The sequence below is a fragment of the Sphaeramia orbicularis genome, chromosome 14 (assembly GCF_902148855.1).
Source record: "Sphaeramia orbicularis chromosome 14, fSphaOr1.1, whole genome shotgun sequence".
Lineage (NCBI taxonomy): Eukaryota > Metazoa > Chordata > Actinopteri > Kurtiformes > Apogonidae > Sphaeramia > Sphaeramia orbicularis.
In genome coordinates, this window is record NC_043970.1 from 52,823,577 (window position 1) to 52,837,077 (window position 13,501).

The 13,501-nt window shown below is 39.4% G+C and overlaps 1 protein-coding gene across 1 annotated transcript in view; it reads right to left on the reverse strand.

Annotated features, from left to right (window-relative positions):
• Positions 1-1,416: 1,416 nt before the first annotated feature.
• LOC115432669 (uromodulin-like 1) overlaps positions 1,417-13,501 on the reverse strand; it is a 31,042-nt gene continuing 18,957 nt past the window's right edge. The window contains exons 12-17 of the mRNA XM_030153577.1: positions 10,560-11,956; positions 6,064-6,218; positions 4,727-4,963; positions 3,774-3,930; positions 3,178-3,262; positions 1,417-1,604 (exon numbers count right to left, since the gene is read on the reverse strand). Of these exons, the coding sequence (XP_030009437.1) occupies positions 1,417-1,604; positions 3,178-3,262; positions 3,774-3,930; positions 4,727-4,963; positions 6,064-6,218; positions 10,560-11,956 (2,219 nt within the window). The remainder of the gene's footprint in view (positions 1,605-3,177; positions 3,263-3,773; positions 3,931-4,726; positions 4,964-6,063; positions 6,219-10,559; positions 11,957-13,501) is intronic.

Sequence of the window (13,501 nt, forward strand, 5' to 3'; positions counted from 1 at the left end):
AACACAACACATGGCATCTCAAAAGTCTTTGAACATAGCACGATGCCTTTAAGTGCACTGGTTCCATGTTGTAATGGTTTGCACTCCGGTGATCTGAGTTCAAATCTTGTTGGGACCTTAACGTAATTGGAGAAAAAATGAGACCTGAAACACATGTGGGTAAGGTTTCATCTGTGACAAATGTTTTTTTCATATATGTTTTTGAAACTACTCAAATGTGTAAAAAGTCCAAATGAATACTGGTGTTTCCCAGCATTTACAGGTCTTTGAACACAGCCTAGTACATCTTCTTCCAGTGGTTCCATGTTGTAATGGTTAGTGCTGTGGACTCTGAATTCAGTGATCTGAGTTCAAATCTCAGTAGAACCTGCATTTAACTTCTTTCTCTGGATAATATTGAGTATTATCATCTACATGTAAGTTATACATCAGGTTGATATTTGGTGATATTTCTTCTTCTTCTTCTTCTTCAAGGATTTATTTTAGGTTGTGGTCAGCTTCGTTTTCATTAATAGCATTTTGTAAAGACTCATGCAGAGGATTGTGGGTAGTTAACCCTTTCATGCATGAATTATGAGAACCTAAATCTTTTTTTTTTTTCCTGAGTGTTTTTATTCCTCTTTAGACATGACAAAAAAAAAGAAAAATTTTAATGAACCTAGTTTTCATGGAGTTAAAAAAATTTCCACTCAGCTGGACACCATTCATTCAATTTTAGAAGCAAAGAAACATGTATTTACTGAAATACTGCATGAAAACTATGAAATAAAAACATGTTTAATGCTGCTAATCTTATGTTTTCTCACATTTTAACATACCTGCATGGAGATAGTATGCAAAAAAAACTTTTTGTTTAAAAAAAATGCAAAACAATTAATTACAGTCTAATAACAATTAGCGATTTTTTAAAAACTCAAACATGTTACTGCAGATTAGGTTTATCCAGATTTACAGTAATGGTATGAATTACAGTGTATGGGATGATGCGTAAGTGTCCGCTGTGTTGGCTGATATGGAACCAAAACAACAAAAAACATAAATATGCAAGAGACCAGCTTTGAACAGCTGTCCACTGTAGTGATCATTATGCATGAAGGGTTAAACAGGATGTATGTACTCTTTCTCATGTCTTCAGATGTAACTCCAGCTCTTGAGGATGCAGCAGAAATAACAACTCTTCCCCATTATTTATAAGCTTTAATTTTAAGACATTCATAAAATATTTAATCTTTACATTTGACAGTTTGCTGCACTAATCTGATCATTATTTTAAGATCATAACGTCGGCAGGGAGGGTCGTAAGGAGCAGATTCATGTCAAATAGTTTGCACAGAGACATGTGACTGTGGACTAATATGAGCACAGCGCCACCCAGAGGCAGAGGACGAGGTGTTTTCTGCGTCTGTTTGTGCAGCTCTAGGTGTTGAAGTGAAGGTAGGTGAAGTTCTCCTCCTTGGGTTTGATGTTGAAGTTGTAGTGTCCGATTCGGTTCCTCTGACAGTAGAAGAGGCAGACGAAGCCGACGATGAAGAGGAGCGTCAGGCCGACCCCCAGACAGGACAGACCCACGATGTGGAGGGTGTTGAAGCCCTCCTCCAGGGCCTCTGAAGGAGGAGAGGAGGAGGAGGAGACAGAGGAGGAGGAGGAGGAGACAGAGGAGGAGGAGGAGGAAGAGAGAGGAGAGCAAGAGGAGAAGGAGGAGGAGAGAGAGGAGGAGGAGGAAGAAAAGGAGGAAGAGAGAGGAGAGCAAGAGGAGAAGGAGGAGGAGGAGGAGGAGAGAGAGGAGGAGGAGGAAGAAGAGGAGGAAGAGAAAGGAGAGCAAGAGGAGAAGGAGGAGGAGGAGAGAGAGGAGGAGGAAGAGAGAGGAGAGCAAGAGGAGAAGGAGGAGGAGGAGGAGGAGGAGAGAGAGGAGGAGAGAGAGGAGGAGGAGGAAGAAGAGGAGGAAGAGAGAGGAGAGCAAGAGGAGAAGGAGGAGGAGGAGGAGAGAGAGGAGGAGAGAGAGGAGGAGGAGGAAGAAGAGGAGGAGGAGAGCAAGAGGAGAAGGAGGAGGAGGAGAGAGGAGGAGAGAGAGGAGGAGGAGGAGGAAGAAGAGGAGGAAGAGAGGAGGAGAGCAAGAGGAGAAGGAGGAGGAGAGCAAGAGGAGAAGGAGGAGGAGAGAGTGGTGGAAGAAGAGGAGAGAGAGGAGGAGGAGAGAGAGGAGGAGAAGGAAGAGGGGGAAGAGGAGGAGAGAGGAGGAGGAGGAGGAGGAGGAGGAAGAGAAGGAGGAGGAGGAGAAAGAAGAGAAAATATTCTTTATTAAACATTAAAAGTAAAAAAACATGCATAATCTCATGTAAAGTTAGGGCAAAAAACTGTATTTGAATTATGGAAAATTACCGTATTTTTATGAGATGGTTATTTTCCGTTACTTTACAGTATTTTTTTCAGCACCCCTGCTGCTGAACTAATACCATTTTTTTTTGACTGATTTTTTTTTTTTTTTTTTACAGTGTAGTTTCAGAATTTGGACTGATCGGTGATGTCATAAAGTTAACCTCCTCAGACTCAGCTCTGGGTTTACTGTCCATGTTTGTGGACATGAGTTTCACAGCTATATACAAAAAAAAAAAAAAAAGTCCACCGCAAAGGACATTCCATAAATTTTTAAGAAATACATATGAAGAAACTGTTGCATCTTGATGTTTCCAATATAGGCAATTATTTAATTTAAAAAGCCTAAACTTGTACTTTCCTGGGTCTCAGGAGGTTAAATATCTTCTTAATAAAACCATATTAAAAATAAATAAATAAAAAATCTGAATGCATTTTAACTTTAGCCTAAATTTGAGAATTAAAATCAGTCTAAAAAAATCTAGATACTTTTGTCATAATTCTTGCATGAAAGGGTTAATTCCACCTACTTTCACTTTACTTTAATAGATTCACCGGCGTACACACTTAATTCGACCACCAAATGACTCATTAAAACTCTCAGGCTTTTATCGGAGGCTGAAAAGCTTTTTCACGTCTAAAACTGTCCACGTTACTGCTGCAGACTGGAGGGTCATTATCACATCAGCTGGAATTAAATCCCATTTCTGACTCTAATTCAGACCCTGCAGAGGCTGAAAATACATCAGCTCTAAGTGAACACATGTTCAGACTGGAATATTTCACAGTTAAGGTGAGAGAACGCACCATCGTCCAATCTGAGCAGAGGTCCAGAAGAAGCAAAAGCTCTGGCGATGGTTTTTCCAGAGCGAGTCGTTCTCTGAAAACAGTCCTGAAAGAAGAGAAGAAGAAGATCTTAGATAAGATAAAAATAAGATAAGACAGGATGAGATGAGATAAGTTAAAATAAGATAAGTTAAAAATAAGATAAGACAAGATGAGGTAACATAAGAAAATAAGATAGGATAAGACAAAATAAGATAATATAAGAAAATACAAGATGAGGGAAGAAAAGAAAAGAAAAGAAAAGATAAAATAAGATAAGAAAAGACAAGATGAGGCAAGATAAGATAAGACAAGACAAGATGAGATGGGATAAAAAAAAAGATAAGATAAGATACTTTAAGATAAAATAAAATAAAATAAGACGAGACGAGATGAGATAAAATAAGATCAGATAAAATTTTCAGTTTCTTTCAGATTCAGATTGTCCTCCCTTTCTTTCCAAAACCTGAAAATCTAAACCTAAATATTAAACTCTTCACAGTCATTCAGTTCCTCAAAATAAAACCCAGACCAAACTATCCTAAAGGAACTAAAAGTGGACGGTATTCTGAGCTCACGGGAACGCAGGAGGAGGATCCAGTTTCCACACAGATTTCCACCTGACAGTGAAGGTAAATCATGTTCAGGTCGACAAAGGAGAAGATCTGGACAGAAACACTGGAGACACTGGAGTTCCCATTGGTCAAGACTTTAGTGAAAGTGTTCAGGGAACATCTGAGGAGGAAAGAACAAGAAGAAAAAAGAAATGTGGGGTTTTAGTGGAAAGAAGTACAACTGAGAAGAAGGAGGAGGAGACGAAGAAGAAGAGGAAGGAGGAGGAGAAGAAGAAGGATGGGAAGAAGAAAGAGGAGGAGGAGGAGAAAGAGAAGAAGAAAGAGGAGGAGGAGGAGGAGAAGAGGAAGGAGGAGGAGAAGAAGAAGGAGGGGAAGAAGAAAGAGGAGGAGGAGGAGGAGAAGAAGGAGGGGAAGAAGAAAGAGGAGGAGAAGAAGAAGAAGAAGGAGAAGAAGGAGGAGGAGAAGAAGAAGGAGAAGGAGGAGAAGAAGGAGGGGAAGAAGAAAGAGAAGGAGGAGAAGAAGAAGAAGAAGAAGAAGAAGAAGAAGGAGGAGGAGGAGATAAAGAAGAAGAAGAAGGAGGGGAAGAAGAGAGAGGAGGAGGAGGAGAAGGAGGAGGAGGATTAAGACAAGGAAAACAAGGAGGAGAAGGAAAAACAGAACAAAAAGGAGAAGTATAAGGAGGAGGAAGAAGTGAGGAAGGTGGAGAACAAGAAGGATAAACATGAGAAGAAGAGAGAAGAGGAGGACACAGAACAAGAGGGAGGTGGAGAAGAAGAGAAGGAAGACAAAGAAAACAAAAAGGAGAAGGAGAAGAAGGAGGAGGATGTTGAGAATCAGAAGGAGAAAAAGGAGGAGAAGAAGGAACGAAAGTAGAGGAGGAGGAACATAAGGAAGATTTGAAGGAGAAGAAGAAGAAGAAGAAGAAGAAGAAGAAGAAGAAGGTGAATCCATGTGACCTGTTCTCCAGGAAGGTGTGGCTGTAGAGGAGGGAGGGGCTTGGGGTGGGCGTGGCCCAGCACTTGCTGATGATGACTTTGACGTGGTCGGCCGTGGTGTTGAGGCTGACCACCAGCACCACGGCCTCGTCTCTGGACAGGCTGTGGTTCTGGGGCAGCGGCGCCGTCCCGTTCATCAGCTGGACCGACACCTGGAACAGACCCGAGCCCGCGATCACGTCCTCGATCATGTCGTACCTGCGACAAAACACACGATCACATTCAGTTCATGTGTCTGAAGTTCAGGACACGTTCCCTCTGTCTGATTCCATTTCAGTTGTCGCTTTAACACTGATCCTCAAATTGCACAAATATAACTTGCGCATAAAAATTGGCCTAACGGAAAAAACAACAATAGCGTAGCGAAACTGGTATATCGCACAAAACTGCAATGGAAAGACCTTTTTGCACAACTAGAGTCACATGAACAAAAAACCCCAAAGATTTTGACAGATGTTACAACACTCAAAGAAGAAGAGTTTAAAAACAAACATGGTGCGGTATGTGTGGACACATGAGGAAAGACGTTATTTTTGAATTTCATACGGGACAGAGGGGTAACGAGCATTCTAGATAAAAAACAACAAATATTTATGTTCGTCACCATGTTCATGGAACGACTTCTCATGGCATCTCACCATAATAAATAAACAAATCAATTTAAAGTGATTTAATGGAAAAAACGAAATTACGCACTTCTGTTTTTTCAACATTTAGTAAATATCTAATCTAATCTAAAGTAATCTAAAATAATATAATCCAAAATAATATAATATAATATAATTCAATTTAACCTAATCTAATCTAATCTAAAATAATCTAATCCAATTTAACCTAATCTAATCTAAAATAATCATATCTAATATAACCTAATCTAATCAAATCTAAAATCATCTAGTCCAATATAACCTAATTTAATCTAATCTAATATAAAGTAATCTAAAATAATCTAATCTAATCTAAAATAATATAATCCAATTCAACCTAATCTAATCTCATCTCATCTAAAAATTGTTGACCAGAAGCCCATCATTTGCTCACAGCACAACACCTGCCCTTTTATGGTGTGTAGTGGGTGTGGTCACATGTGCTAATAGGCCACGCCCATCCCACAAACAGCCAACGGAGGTTCAACATTCATCTCATCTACGTATGAGCAGATCTGGACGGTATGAACGTTTGGTGCATCCTGAGTTGATGTCTCTTATTTTTTCATATATTTAAGAGAAAATATAAGTGAAAGTTAGGGGAATGTTGCAGCGCCAGGCCAGTGGGAGTTAAAGGAAAGGTGAGCTGACCCCATGGAGCCGAAGTCGGAGGAGATGAGCACACTCTTCATGTACGTGCACATGATGGGAACCTGAAGCCGGATCCGCTCCACCGGACCGGGGTCGGAGGTGTCGGAGGTCCCGGTGCTGAACAGGGTCACAGAGGCCGTGTAGTGACTGTCATTCTGCAACAGGGACCCAGACCAAACACTGGTTATTCACACTGATACAAGACAGAACAACGACCTGGGATCTGAAAATTACTGAAGATTTTCCATCAGACATTTTGGTCCCATTTCTTAAGAAAACCATTTCTGTTTACACTGAACTATATTTGGACATTGTTTTAACACCATATTCATACCATTCCATCATTTCACCACAAACACAAACACAAAAGTTCTTCCTTCTTATTCACACTCATATTTTTAAAACTATATAACCCACTTAAATTTATGTAAAGCGCTTTGGGTGCCTTGAAAAGTGCTATAGAAATCAAATCCATTATTATTATTATTATTATTATTATTATTATTATTATTATTATTATTGTTATAATTATTATTATATTTCTGATGTGTAGTTACCTGTATTTACTACTGTCTTTATAATCATTATTATTTTCCTCATCAATAAAGATAAATAAAGTTCAGTCTAATCTAATCTAATCTAATCACTGTTAAAAGTCCAGTCCCTGATGGAGGACTACGTTACCCATGATGCATCTGTTTGACTTGTAGTTCTGCTCACTCGTGGCTGTGTACGCTACTTTTCATTTGGTTCGGCAGGACAGCAGCATCCACGGAGCAGAAATGGACATCCTGTCATAATCCTGCTAATGCTGTGTGTAGAAGAACCGTGTGCGTCCTGCAGATGTAAGTAGAATGTTTTGCATTCAGGTGTGTTATTTCGGGGTTTTAACAGTGAAATAGTTGTACCTGTGGTTTCATTTTGCTAATGCTACGGCTAAGGCCCACCGCTGTGCTCCTCGTGCGCTCCATAGTAGCTAGTGGATGACTATAATCTGTCAGTAACCTATTACTGACCAGTATTTGTTTTTATTCACTGTTTCTTTAGCTCGTTGTGGCATCCTTTTTACCTTTAGTCAATTACGGCGTTTACGCCTGTGACCGTAATTGGTGTTAGAGTGCCCTCTATGGGATTCACTGTGTTACTGCAGGTCTTTTCTGCAGTCCAGTGTGGTGTGGATAGCGCTTTGTTACTGATACAGTTCCTCTGTTTCTTGTCTGTTGCAGATAACCACACTCACACACTTAGACACCCACACACGCATCCACACACACATATCCACCAACTCAGTCAGTCAACCAATACCTGTACCAGCATCACTTCCCATCAGAGGTGATTTCTCACAGACTGCAGTGGAAGCTCAGCTTCCCCTAATGTTACGTAAATTAAATGGTTAAATCTGTTCGGTTGTGTTGACATTTTATTGACTACAGATGTGTTCGAACACGTTCATCTCACAGACGAGTTTGTTCAGAATCAGCTTTATCACAGGTCATCAGACTGGCTGTTGTTCACTTCTCCTCCGTTCCCGTGTCTGTTTTCTCCTCCGTCTCTGCTCAGTGCATTTGTCCACAGACTGTGTCCGTCTCTGGGCTTCAATGGGACTGAGTGGAACTGGTTTAAACTGACTCTAAACTGGACGGTAATTGGATAAATGCCACGATGTTGTCCCGCCCCCGGACGCCGGGCGTCTCTGGGGGTGAATGGAGCTGTGGGCGGAGCTCGGCCGGGCCGGACACCAGAATCCCATGTGCTGATTGGAGGATCGGTCGAAAGGCTGAATCCCGTTTGATTGACAGCTGTTTTCAGATCTGCTCCTTCACTGACACAGTTCAGTTTAATACCGTCACACATTCTGCTGTGAAATCAGAGAAACCACTACGAAATTACTGGTTCATTTCTTGCACTGTAAATAAAACACACTCATTGGACTTCCTTGTTTCAATTTAACATAATTTCAGCGTTTTCTTGTTTCAGTTCCATAATTTAATCATTTCTTGTTCGAGTTTAATATGGTTTTGTAGATAGTTAAATCACTCATACTGTCGGCTCGGTCGCAGTGAAAGGAGCATCTGTAGTTTAAAAAGGCTGAAGTCTGACACCCACAATGCACTGGGCCAAGGCCGTCTGAGCAGACCAGCTCTGCTGGACATTCAGAGGACACTGGTCCAGTCCTGGAAAAGACGCCTACTGGTACGATAAGGACACTGAGCATTTTCTGAAAAAGGAACGGAGGAACAAATGTATTTTTAAATAACTTGACAATTTTTTATTTTTTTTGATGTAAGCCGACAGTGAGCTTCCCCTGTCTGAAAGACGAGCAGCCGCCACTGCTTCCCATGTACCTGCTCCCATTTCCTCAGCCTCATTAAACCTCAGAACTGTACCTTTGGAGTTTGTCTGTTCCTTCTGACCGAGGAAGACTCAGTTGAAGAGCAGTCCGAATCAACATACATTAGACGCACACCGTCTCTTACAATCACGTTTATCAGTGCATAACTTGACCCTTCTTCTGTTTTCTTTCTCTTCAGTTCGATGATCCTCTCTATATATTTTGCAGTTAAAAGTAAAGAGAAAACAGAAGCAAATTTACTGTCAAAACATGGGGAAAACTATCAGAAATGGTGTGTTGTGACTTCAGGTAACCATGGCAACAGCAGGCTGGTAACGTTCCCTTCTATTTCCATACCAACCCCTGTCCACAGCGTCATTACTTCACTGTGCTGTTTTAAAGATGACTTCTTATTCTATTATGATTATATCTATAATGTACATCTTTTGTAAATACTTAAAAGATATTAAAACAAGATATTTAAAACAGTTTGTCTCAATGACATCCAAATTGTTGCTTATGGATATAAAGGAAGGAAACTACTGTACATGAAGGATTTTCTTAGTCTTTGTAACTAATAATTAAGTGAAATCTGACTCAGAACTCATTCATGAGGAGTAAAGATTTATAGTTTTGAGTTTAGATCAGGGGGGGTCAAACTGATTTTAGTCCAGGGGTCAATTTCAGCCCAATACTATCTGTCTAAGTGGGTCGGACCAGTAAAATAATAACATAAAAATCCATAAATAATGACAACTCCAAACTTTTCTCTGTGTTTTAGAGTGATAAAAGTAAAATTCCACAAAGCCTCAAGAATTCTGCAACAAGATGAAAAAGATGAAAAAGACACAAGACAAAAAAGATGATATTCATAGAAAAAATGCAGATGCCACTGAATTAGACTTGGAGGGTGAACAGAAATATGGACCACCGCAAATGTGTTCTACCAATTAACGTTCTCCAACACACAGCCCCGCCCCCAAGAATTCCTTAAAACGATAAAAAGAGCTAAAACGATGGATCAAGATGAAAGACACAAAAAGAGGAAAAACACACAAAAGCTTAAAAAAGACACAGTAGAAGAAAAAGACGCAATAAGAAAAAATATGCAATGAAGAAAAAGACGCAATAGAACAAAAATTTTAGAAAAGGTAAAAAGATGCAATAAGACACAAAAGACGCAATAAGAAAAAAGATGCAATAAGGCAAAAAATGCAAAAAAAAGACAAAAAAGGCGCAATAGAACAAAGGAAAAAAAAGACAAAAAGATGCAATAAGACAAAAAAAGCCAAAAGAAAAAATTTGCAATAAAGAAAAAAGTGCGAAAAAGACGCAATAGAACGAAAAGAAAAAAAGCAAAAAGACAAAAAGATGCAATAAAGAAAGATGCAATAAGGCAAAAATTGTGAAAAAAGACAAAAAAGATGCAATAGAACAAAAAGAAAAAAAACAAAAAGACGTAATAAGAAAAAATTGCAATAAAGAAAAAAAATGCAAAAAAGACAATTAAACAATAAGAAAAAAAGACAAAAAATGCAATAAGACAAAAAAGACGCAATAAGAAAAAAATCGCAATAAAGAAAAAAATGCGAAAAAGACACAATAGAACAAAAAGAAAAAAGGTAAAAAGACAAAAAGATGCAATAAGTCAAAAAAGATGCAATAAGGCAAAAAATGCAAAAAAAAAGTAAAAAAGACAAGAAGACAAAAAAGACGCAATAAAACAAAAAGCGAAAAAAAAACAGCAAAAAGACAAAAAAAAAGATGCAATAAGAAAAAAGACACAATATGGCAAAAAATTGCAAAAGACACAATAGAACAAAAGACAAAAAAATGCAAAAAGACAAAATAGACGAAATAGAACAAACAGAAAAAAATGCAAAAAGACGCAATAGACAAAAAGGACAAAATTAGACAAAAAAGAGGATGTTCACAAAAAAACACAGATGCACACTGGTGTACATGAAAGTGTGAAACACTGCGAGTGTGTTCCACCAATCAGCATTCTTCAGATCAAAGCCCCACCCCTCAAGAATCTCAGGGAATCTGAAAAGTCCTACCCCTCTACTTTTTTGAGGAAAGTTTCAGATGGAGGGAAGGTTTTTTTTGGTGGAAACAACAGCAGAGGAAAAGGGGCTAATGTGTAGCGTAACTTAAAACTCACATGCACCAGAATAACGTCACACTCGTTCCACGCCACTGTCAGCTGGACATGACTGGAATTTTCCCAGTTGACCCCACATTCCTCCAGTCCCAGGTAGAGGGCGCTCTCCATGATCTGACTGATCTGCAGGAAACTCTTTTCGACGGTTACAGTGATGGCGGCGACGCTGCACTTCACTGAGATCGCCTGTAACGCTGAGACGTTGGGGATGGTTCCCACGGTGGGTGACGAAGGTCCAGAGGCGGTAACGGTGGTCGGTGTTACGGTAGTGGATGCGGTTGTTGGGGTCATTGTTGCGGTTGTGGTGGTGGTGGTAGTGGTTGTCAGGGTAGCAGAGGTTGTGGTTGTGATTGTTGAGGCATCGGGGTTTGTCGAGGTCACAGAGATGGTTGTGGTAGGGGCCGTTGGGGAGTCTGGAGTGACAGGAGTGGTGGTGGTAGTTGTGGTTGTTGGAGAACCTGGAGTTGTTGTTGGGGCAGTAGTGGTAGGTGTTGAGGCGATAGATGTGGTTGTTGGTGGCGTTATTGCAGTTGTGGTGGTGGTCAAAGCTGGAGTTTTGGTTGTCGGGGCTGTAGTTGTGGTTGTTGGAGAAGCAGTAGTGGTTGTCAGTGCAGCAGCAGTCAAAGTTGTGGTTGTTGTTTCGTCAGTGGTTGTCAATGCAGCAGTAGTCAAAGTTGTGGTTGTTGTTTCGTCAGTGGTTGTCAATGCAGCAGTAGTCAAAGTTGTGGTTTCGTCAGTGGTTGTCAATGCAGCAGTAGTCAAAGTTGTGGTTGTGGTTTCGTCAGTGGTTGTCAATGCAGCAGTAGTCGAAGTTGCGGTTGTTGTTTCGTCAGTGGTTGTCAATGCAGCAGTAGTCAAAGTTGTGGTTGTGGTTTCGTCAGTGGTTGTCAATGCAGCAGTAGTCGAAGTTGTGGTTGTGGTTTCGTCAGTGGTTGTCAATGCAGCAGTAGTCGAAGTTGCAGTTGTGGTTTCGTCAGTGGTTGTCAATGCAGCAGTAGTCGAAGTTGCGGTTGTTGTTTCGTCAGTGGTTGTCAATGCAGCAGTAGTCGAAGTTGTGGTTGTTGTTTCGTCAGTGGTTGTCAATGCAGCAGTAGTCGAAGTTGCAGTTGTTGTTTCGTCAGTGGTTGTTAAAGTCATAGCCGAGGTCATTGTTGCAGTTGTGGTGGTGGTTGAGGTTGTAGCTATGGTTGTCGTTGTTGTTGTCGAGGCTGTAGTTGTAGGAATCGTAGAAGCCATAGAAGTGGACAGGGTTGTGGTTGTGGAAGGTGGAGATGCGACTGTGGTAGATTCACTTAACATTGGATTAACGTGTGATCCAGAGGAAGGGGCAAAGCTAACTGTGGACACTGTGCTTGTCATGGGTTGTGTGGTCGTCTCCATTGTTGTCGTAGCAACTTCTGCACAAGTGAAGACAATGAGATTCAGTGTTGCATGTAATTGTGTTGTTGTTCTGAAGGTTATACCCAACCTAAACCAGACTTAGACTAAGACTAACCTAAAACTGCCAGGAAAAGTAGTTGAATTTTCTCAAATGTTTCAAACAGGGTTAGTCGTTCAGGGACCATGTTGAGCTCAATATGATCTCAAATGGGTCTGACCAGTAAAAAAATAACATAATAACCTAGAATTAAGGACAACTACAAACTTTTCTTGGTGTTTGAGAGTGAAGAAAGTAAAATTATATTATGAAAATGTTTTCGTGTACAACTATTATTTTAAAAAAAATAGGTATAACACAAACAACAACCAACAGCCTGAACAAAAATAAAGTGAAATTTGAACAATATTCTGCCTCAGTTTATCATTTACACACGTACATTAAAACCTACAGATCATACTGGATCTACAAAGACACAAAACATTTAATAACGGGCAAAATATTGGTCAAATTGCATTTATTTCTCTGAAGTCATTTCAGGTTGTTCATGTTTGTTCATGTTATTAAATTTTTGGTGAAATAATAGTTTGTACATGTTTCATTTTCATGTAATTTTACTGTTTTACACCAAAATTTGGAGTTGTCTTTATTTACAGGTTATTATAATAGTATTTTATTGGTCTGATCCACTTTAAATTATATTGGTCTGTATGTGGAACCTGAACTAAAATAATTTTAGCAACACTGATTGTTAATATCTTTAGTGTATTTTTTTGCATTTCACAAATTTATCCCAGGGGCCGGATTGGACCATTTGGCGGCCTGATTTTGGACCTCGGGCCGTATGTTCAACACAGCTGTTTTAATCATAGCCTTTTTCAGCGCCTATTAACCCTCTGGTATCCCGTCCAGCAAGGCCCTTATGAAGGGCCAAGTGTGCCTTTTTGGCACACTTGTGGAATAATGTAAAAAAAAAAGTTCATACAGTTTGTTTTTAATTCTTTTACACTTTTTTCTATTTCATCAACTTGAGCCGTAAATAAAAAATACCAAATACTCAATAATTGTTACATTTTTTAACCCTTTAAATGCCGTGTTTGTAATGGAAACAAACCATTTTTTGGATGTAAAAAACACACACACAAAATTTTTTTTCAATATACTACATAAAAAATGGATCACATATTATTTGATTTTTTTCATCCTGGCATGTGTCAGTGATTAACAGCAACATTGATTAATTTGCATTATTATTTTTGGCGCTAGTTCAAATGTACAAAAATACTAGCATCTGTCACCAAGTGTGCGTAAAATGCACACCTATAAATCAAACTATTAAATATTATATATTTATTTATTTTTCTGCTCTAATTTGATTTTATTTTTGTAAATGCAGCTCAGCCCTAATCATACAGATCAAATGTTAGAAACAGTGCGTTTTAGGCACACTGTGCAGACAGATGCTAGTCTGGTCATTTTCTTTTGTTTACAATGTGCACATTTCAGTTGTTGGCCAGAATTTTAAAGATCATGCAAAAATGAACAACTTTTGAATTCTAACCTT